Here is a 9066-nt window from a genome sequence, read left to right as displayed (position 1 = left end):
TACTTAATAACGATATTATCATTCTAGTTAGGAAATAACATTTTACTGATTGACCAATCACGTAGCGTTTATCACTTTTTGCAACCAGTCCGCTAATCGCGCAACAATATTCAATGTCAGTTCTACTTTTTCTCTGAAAATATGAGTAAATTCAGCGTTTGTAAATTATTTAAAGGTACAATGAAACTTAACTTGTCATCATCATTCAATATACATGTATATATGTTCAGCACGCAAAAATTCTTCTCGTCCACTGGACGAGTGACACAGCCAGAACCACTTGTCCAGTCAGATGTTTACTCGTCTGTGATGACTGGACGAGTGACACAGCCAGAACCACTTGTCCAGTCAGATGTTTACTCGTCTGTGATGACTGGACGAGTGACACAGCCAGAACCACTTGTCCAGTCAGATGTTTACTCGTCTGTGACGACTGGACGAGTGACACAGCCAGAACCACTTGTCCAGTCAGATGTTTACTCGTCTGTGACGACTGGACGAGTGACACAGCCAGAACCACTTGTCCAGTCAGATGTTTACTCGTCTGTGACGACTGGACGAGTGACACAGCCAGAACCACTTGTCCAGTCAGATGTTTACTCGTCTGTGACGACTGGACGAGTGACACAGCCAGAACCACTTGTCCAGTCAGATGTTTACTCGTCTGTGACGACTGGACGAGTGACACAGCCAGAACCACTTGTCCAGTCAGATGTTTACTCGTCTGTGACGACTGGACGAGTGACACAGCCAGAACCACTTGTCCAGTCAGATGTTTACTCGTCTGTGACGACTGGACGAGTGACACAGCCAGAACCACTTGTCCAGTCAGATGTTTACTCGTCTGTGACGACTGGACGAGTGACACAGCCAGAACCACTTGTCCAGTCAGATGTTTACTCGTCTGTGACGACTGGACGAGTGACACAGCCAGAACCACTTGTCCAGTCAGATGTTTACTCGTCTGTGACGACTGGACGAGTGACACAGCCAGAACCACTTGTCCAGTCAGATGTTTACTCGTCTGTGATGACTGGACGAGTGACACAGCCAGAACCACTTATACAGTCAGATGTTTACTCGTCTATGATGACTGGACGAGTGACACAGCCAGAACCACTTATACAGTCAGATGTTTACTCGTCTATGATGACTGGACGAGTGACACAGCCAGAACCACTTGTCCAGTCAGATGTATACTCGTCTATGATGACTGGACGAGTGCTTTTGTGGAGCCCTGTACAGTATTAGTTGTTCACTTAATATTTTTGTTTTTACTGCCTGAACAAAACATAATTTTTGTTAATTATTAAACATTATTTCTGCCGTCTAAGACTATCCAAAGTTTTAGACCACAAAACAATTTAATTTTATATATTAGTTATAGGATCACTCGAATGTTTATGAGATACCAATTCGGTACAAGCATTGAAAGAACACTGAATTGTTGCTGCGAGTCCGACTGCAATTCACTCGCAAAATAAGCAGAAAGCCAAAGAAAAGCTTCATTTTTCAACAGAAAACGACTTTCAACAGTTTGAAAAGTATGTTTTGGTTTTCCACTTGCATGGCATTTTTTCAGGGTCTACTTATAATTGGGTCGAAGGAAAATGCCAATATTTTTACTTGAAAACGTCCCCCCGACTTATAAGTCAGGTCGCCTTACAAGCGAGTTAATACAGTTCTTATTTTCTCCAATTAAAACACTAGTGAACTTTGACCCCTGGGCATTGCCTCATATGGGACCCCAGGGGTCCTGGAAACTTTTGATCCAGGCCCCAAGATGTACCGTACCATAGGGCAGGAGAATCCAACTACAGCTTGTTCCCATCTGGAGAAGATGATTTTTGAAGATTAATAAAATTTTGACCCATTTTGGGCCCCAGCCTTCAGGCACCTGGACGGTCAAGGTCTCTAGTTTGATCGACATAGCTTCCACTTTGGCCAACCACACTGACTGAATTATTTGGTTGAATCAATACATTTATTCTAAAGAAGTAGCCATTTACATGTTTTCCCTATATAACACTAGTAAATTTTACCCCTGGGCATTGCCTCATACTTATACGGGTCCTCAGGGGTCAGGCTTAAATGACTTTTAATCTAGGCCCCTAGATGCATTACCCTTTTTCATTTAAATAAGACTCAAGTCCTTGTAAAATGGTGATAGTGGGAAAAAAAGTGTCTTTAATAAATGCATATGCATGTTGTTTCCTTTTTTACCTGGGATTTAAAACTTAATACATATTTATGTATGCATTTTTATAGCTATGTATCAATGTCCTCATTTGTAAGTGTGTATACATGTATCATCAGTGTTCGACACTAACGGTGGCCCGCTGGCCAGAGTCTACCTAAAAATCTGTCGGTCTACCTGGCAGTGTGACAGTTGAAAAAAATGCGGTGAGCCTTAGAATTTATGTTTGAAATCAGGGAGACTTACTAAAAATCCGGGAGACTTAACATTTATGCAGGTCCTCATTTGTCGGTGTGTGTGAATTGCATGGCAGGTCTTCATTTGCTGGTGTGTAAGGCATGTCCTCATTTGTCAGTGTGTGAATTGCATGACAGGTATACACGGTCCTCACTTGTTGGTGTTTAAGTCATGCCCTCATTTGTCGGTGTGTGAATCGCATGACAGGTATAAGCGGTCCTCATTTGCTGGTGTTTAAGTCATGTCCTCATTTGTCGGTGTGTGAATCGCATGACAGGTATAAACGGTCCTCATTTGCTGGTGTTTAAATCATGTCCTCATTTGTCGGTGTATGAATCACATGACGGGTATACGCAGTCCTCATTTGCTGGTGTTTAAGTCATGTCCTTATTTGTCGGTGTGTGAATCGCACGACAGGTGGTATAAACGGTCCTCATTTGCGTGTGTAAGGTATGTCAGTATGTGAGTAAAAATAAAAAAGAATACTGGGGCATGGCAAAATCGTTATTCTTCATTTAATATCTAGATAAACCTCCAGAGGGAAATGACCCAGGTGGTCAGGAAGACAGATCTAGTGATTCCTGCTATAATCGTGTTGCCGATCATGTACATGAATACCCTTGTTAGCCATAGTAAAGCGTCACATATTGAGGACTTATTTTAAGTACAACATCAAACAAGATATCTTACTACTAGGGCTGCGACGATACACCTATGCTGTGATCTGATCCCTATCATGTTCTCTCCTAAATTATTATCCAATAGGAATAATAACACAAATACAAAATCTTGTATTTCCCAGCGACATAGGCACTGACTGATATTTATTTACATATAATCATCAAAAAACAGCAAACAACAGTGTAAGTGTACATCTCACACACAATCATCACTCCTACCCTACTTATTTATAAATAACAACAACAAAAAATTCACGTGTGCACGGCTTTACCTGTGTCGCCTGAATGACACGTATATACACTATCTCAGCACGTGCGAACACCTGTAGCACGACTAGAGCCACCTATTGGCTACTCTCATACCAAAGAGAAAATAATTTCATCCTAATTCCTAAACCGTCAACCGGTTGAAATTATATTTATCTCCTAAATTATTATCCAATAGGAATAATAACACAAATACAAAATCTTGTATTTCCCAGCGACATAGGCACTGACTGATGAAACTCAAAGAACGGGAAAATTGTTTTCAAATCTATATTATGAATAGAATTAATCCCAGATACGCACACTAAAACTGTCACGATTCTATAAATTATAAATTCAAATGTTGAGAAACGCTTAACCTTTCGTCAAATTTGTCTTTAACATACCCATCTTTGGCTGTCTCAGACCGCCATCTCCCATGGCGTTTAAACAACCTATCCGGAATACCACAATTAGCTGCAGCAGTAGCTCCACCTGCGCGAAAACTGTGCAATCCATAACTTTTAATGTCGGGCACAAAAGCAGAAAAGGACTCGATGAAATGTTCCCGAAAGCGCGAATAAGACATCGGTTTATTAGCTTTCCTAAGCACATACTTGTCGCCTTTCTTCGTAACATTACGAAAAACATATTCCTCGGAATCATCACAAATCCCAGACAACTTGGAATAAATTTCAAAATTACACACTGGACACAAACGCGACTCCGTTCTGCTCACAAGAATCCATGCACCATCTCTGTATACATCTGTTTTCGACCGCTCCACGAAAATTTCTAAATGTGTTGTGCGTATCTGGATATCAGACCTCCGTAACGCTAAAACCTCTGCACTCCTCATAAAACCTGAGTAAGCAAATAAACACATTGTTAAAATTCTTTGATTATACAAATTGTTCTTATCGAAGAGTGTATCATATACATTATTCAAAATTGACACGGTGATTGATTCCTTCCTCCTAATAGGTTTCGCTAACAATCGTTTCGCTCCCTCAAATACATTTTTTACTTATAAAGAATCTGTGGGTGATGATTTACGTACAATATGGTGTGCCCATTTTATACCATATAATGCATCTGTAATACTTCCAACTTTGCCGTTATTTCTAACCAAATAAGATAAATATATGCAAAAAACGAACGGTTTCGTCGGAAAATATCCTGTTCCTCAAAAGTTGTATTGAAATGCCCATTGTTTCCATCGCAAATAACCATGGCAATATTTCCTAACGGTACTGTCTGCTCTACACCCCTGTAGCAAGTGTGGAACCGTCAATGCTAAGTCTTTAAGGTGATCCGGTACCATATCATACTCATCTTTCAAAGCACGTGTCGCTAAATGTAAAAAAATAGAAAATAAAATTCCAAAATAATTACCTTTATATGTATGATAACACATATTGTACAAATTCAGCATCTTAAACCACTTGCACAATTATCCACACACATATATATACCATAATTTCACCAAAAATTGGTCAAATTAAATCAATCGTATAACACGATTTCACCAAAAGTTGGTTAAATTAAATCAATCGTATAACACGATTTCACCAAAAGTTAGTTAAATTAAATCAATCGTATAATCCGATTTCACCGAAAATTGGTTGAATTAAAACAATCGTATAACACGATTTCACCAAAAGTTGGTTGAATTAAATCAATCGTATAATCCGATTTCACCGAAAATTGGTTAACTTAAATCAATCGTATAACACGATTTCACCAAAAATTGGTTGAATTAAAACAATCATATAACACGATTTCACCAAAAATTGGTTGAATTAAATCAATCGTATAACACGATTTCACCAAAAATTGGTTGAATTAAATCAATACCACAATACTATTATCACCAAAAGTAGGCTAAATCAAATCAATCGTATCACACGTTTCTCACCAAAATTGAAATCATTTTCTATGCTACATTTCTCACTTAAATTCAGTTTATCTATTAAACCACTACCGAAAATCAATACGTAACGCAATCATCGGGAATGTTAGATCTGCATTTCCAAACATGCCTTTCCCCGATCTAGATGATGTATAAAAACATTTTTCTCTTTGTAAAAACCTGTATTCATTAACACCTGCTATGAAATGGTGTCCGTCCGGACACAAGCATGGCCAAAACCTACCAGACTTCCAAAAAGGAATGACTAGCGTGCCATACGCTTTGCACATTTGCATATACCTAATAACTCTTGATATTAGATACACTGGTGGAACAAACCAACCGTTTTTCCCAGTCCAACTTGTTGAAAATGCATCAATGCCTACAGACCCTGGATTCCAATACCTAGAATAAAATATAGGCACCTTCCTATTATACCAGGAAGCAAACCAATCCACATCAAAAGGACCCCACATGTCATTAAACAACTGAAAAACATTTTCAGACACACCCCAGTCGTCAACATCGACAATTTTGCTGATAAAATCAGCACAAACATTTTCTTCTCTAGGAACCCATTCCATTTCTAATGATATCTGATTTTGTATCATAAGCACAAAAATATCAAGTGCTATATTTTGCAAAGATGCTTTCATGCTTCCTTTCTCTACGATCGCCACCACACCCTGGTTATCTGAAAACCATTTCACCCTGGTCCCTCTCAGTACATGAACAAGTGAACACAACACTCGATATACAGCTATCAACTCTCTGAAAGTTGAACTTTGACACGCCTCGTTCTCAGTCCACACACCGTGTGCCACGCCCACCGGTGACTCGACGCAATACCCACCGTACCCTGTGCCGCTGGCATCAGAATATACTATTCTATTGCACTGTGGGGAAAACTGGATTTCTCTAGAATTAATACAATTAATGTGATTAATCCAAAATTCCATCTGAGCTATAGTATTATCATCCACAAAAATTCTATCATTCCACGACTGGGCTTTTAAAATACTCATACTGACACATTTAGTCATCAGCTGAGTAATATTGCCCAAAACTATACTCATCGACATAATTTGACCAACAAAACTCGCTAGAGATTTGACATGAACAGACCTGCCACTGTACACAACTTTTAATATGTCAATAACACACATACGTGCTTTCTCTACCCGTCTCTCCGGAATGCAAAGAATTCCTAATAAAGTATTAATATCTACACCGAGAAAAGTCATGAATTGTACAGGATCCCACATAGATTTGTCTGCTTTTGGCACAAAACCTGAATCTATAATGTCACTTTTAACTTTTGCACTCTGTTCTACTAATTCAAACTTATCAGTGTTATGACACAATCCGTCATCCAAATACATCAAAATTTGTAGACCCTCACCTCTCCACTTCTTAATGAGCGGTCTAGTGACTTTAGTAAAAATATATGGCGCTGTAGACAGACCAAAGGGTAACACCAAGAACTTAAAATATACTTTTTTAGAACCAAAAGTCCACGAAAAACCAAGAAATTTGGTGTGGGGAGGATAAATATCTATGTGATGATACGCCGAATGTATATCGAATTTTATCAACCACCCATGTTTCTCTATATACAACAAAGCTGTACGTAGATCGTCATATTTCACGGATTGTTTCCACAAATGTTTATTAACCTCCCTTAAATCCAAAATTAAACGCTTTTTGCCATTGCATTGAATCGATACAGTTAATGGATTTGTCATATATGGGGGTTCCTCACATCTTTCTATCAATTTACGTTTCTCTAGATCGAAAATAGCTTTCTCCACAAACTCGGCATTTTTCAACGCTGACACGTTATTTTTAAATTCTGCTTGTTCTGGTTCGGAATAAAATGGAATTTTATAACCGTTATCAATCACGTCCAACACAAACTCAGAACATCCAATATTCTTCCAAAATTCAACATTATTTTTTAATCTGCTTTTTACTAAAATGTCAGCCTGACCTTGTTCGTATTCAAAATAGTCGTTAGTAAATTCTGTACTAGCACAGGCTCCTGTATAATCACTATTTGATAAACTATACTTATCTTTGATAACTTGAGCCTCTCGAGTCTCTGTGTCCTTATGTCCCAGTCCTGGACTGTCCCGCTGATTTGTTAACGATTGGACAATCTTTCCTGAAGTGTCGGAAATCCCCACATGCAAAACAGGCTCCCTGGTTTCCCCGCTGGCCACGAAAAAGCTGATTCCCATCAGAATGCCGCACAGAAGTAGAAACCTGACCCGGAGCTCCCGCCGCAAAACTAGGACCTTGATATCCATACTTTGACCTCTGTCTGTTGAGAAAAACGTCTTTCTTCTTTTTCTGCTTATCCTTTAACCTTTTCACAGCCTTATTCTCGGCGCGTGAAATTTTCTTGTCGTCGTCAGAATCACTAGCAAGAGGATTGGCCATATACTCTTTGACTGTCCCCCACCCTGCCTCAGAACTATCTGCTATTCTTATTAGTTTGTTCCTTTTGGTAATTTTGTCAACCACTCGACTCAAAATTTCAGAGCAGTATTCTTCCTTCTTATTTTCAATAGCCCACCGCGCTTGATTCACTTCCTCCAACAGGTCCGTATTGAACATATACTGCTGCTTATTCCCCTCACCTTTCCAGGTAATACCTTTGTCCTCTTTCAGCTTTTGAATTTCTTTAGAGACATCTCTCCCATTTTGAATTTCGCATAGCCTTGTATCTAAATATGCTTTCATTTCACATTTCTGACTCTGTAATTGTTGAAAAATGTCACTTAACGTAACACTGCTAGCAGTATTCGCACCACTGCCCTCCATCTGTATACCGAAAACTCTCTCTATCAAAATTCACGTGTGCACGGCTTTACCTGTGTCGCCTGAATGACACGTATATACACTATCTCAGCACGTGCGAACACCTGTAGCACGACTAGAGCCACCTATTGGCTACTCGCATACCAAAGAGAAAATAATTTCATCCTAATTCCTAAACCGTCAACCGGTTGAAATTATATGTACCACAGGCATGATCCGATACATATCATGATATTTATACCAGTCGCGGTCGTCAGCAATGCCTCCGAGTGTTAAACATGCTTCTATTGTTTCGTGCGATCTGATTTGGTCCTTATTTTGGCTACAAGTCAATCACAATCACTTTAACATTGTTACTTCAGGACTCTGAAGTAACAGAAATCAGAAAGTAGGTTTCACTTTCGTTTGTATATGCAAAAACGGTTCTTGTAAGCATGGATTCATAAGAAATATTACAGAAATACTCCTCAACCAACAAAACAAAAAGCTGTGTGGTATCGTCGATTCACCGGTGTATCGTACCAGTCCTTCTTACTGCTACTACTACTATGATTTCGATGATCGTCAGACAGATATATTAACTGAATATTTTACGGCAAGTTTACATTATATATCTATGATCTATTCTCACCCGTTGAATTTCTCTTTACTGATGGTAGTCGCGACTGATGGTAGTCGCGAAGATCCCTTTTGGATCACATCTGTATTTGATATTGGTGTGATATAAATTGTTGGAAGAACTGACTGAAAAAATAGTTGCTGTTATCATTTTTGTTTGAATTTTCATTTATACAGACATGGTTGAGGACAACTCCGACTCCGATGTAGATGACCATCCAGAATTGGATTAAGACGACAGCAAGCAAGGTATTATCCTCTGCCAAAACATAAATTTCATAGTATTTTATGTGGTCTTCAGTGGATGATTTTGAAAATAAAGTCATGGTTATAATGTCTGTTAATATAAATTA

The 9066-nt window shown here is 38.9% G+C and overlaps 1 protein-coding gene across 2 annotated transcripts; it reads right to left on the bottom strand.

Moving 5' to 3' along the window:
- Positions 1 to 4570: 4570 nt before the first annotated feature.
- On the bottom strand, positions 4571 to 8227 carry LOC110462034. 2 transcript variants are annotated; one of them, XM_021515809.1, is made up of 2 exons: positions 7347 to 8227; positions 4571 to 4719 (listed from the first exon to the last, which is right to left on the bottom strand). In XM_021515809.1, the coding sequence occupies exon 1, from the start codon at positions 8096 to 8098 to the stop codon at positions 7382 to 7384; it is 717 nt and encodes a 238-aa protein (XP_021371484.1). In that variant the 5' UTR covers positions 8099 to 8227; the 3' UTR covers positions 4571 to 4719; positions 7347 to 7381. The 2 variants fall into 2 exon arrangements, with proteins under 2 accessions (XP_021371484.1, XP_021371485.1); XM_021515810.1 differs by lacking the exon at positions 4571 to 4719 and having other exon boundaries at positions 5296 to 7956; positions 8011 to 8227.
- Between the last annotated feature and the right edge of the window lie 839 nt (positions 8228 to 9066).

Source organism: Mizuhopecten yessoensis, unplaced genomic scaffold (assembly GCF_002113885.1).
Source record: "Mizuhopecten yessoensis strain PY_sf001 unplaced genomic scaffold, ASM211388v2 scaffold10733, whole genome shotgun sequence".
NCBI classification, from domain to species: domain Eukaryota; kingdom Metazoa; phylum Mollusca; class Bivalvia; order Pectinida; family Pectinidae; genus Mizuhopecten; species Mizuhopecten yessoensis.
This window is presented reverse-complemented; position numbering and strand designations above follow the sequence as displayed.

What these genes read in the sequence shown, in the direction of transcription:
- LOC110462034 (XM_021515809.1), bottom strand. Translation starts at nt 8,098, where the DNA reads ATGGAGGGCAGTGGTGCGAATACTGCTAGCAGTGTTACGTTAAGTGAC.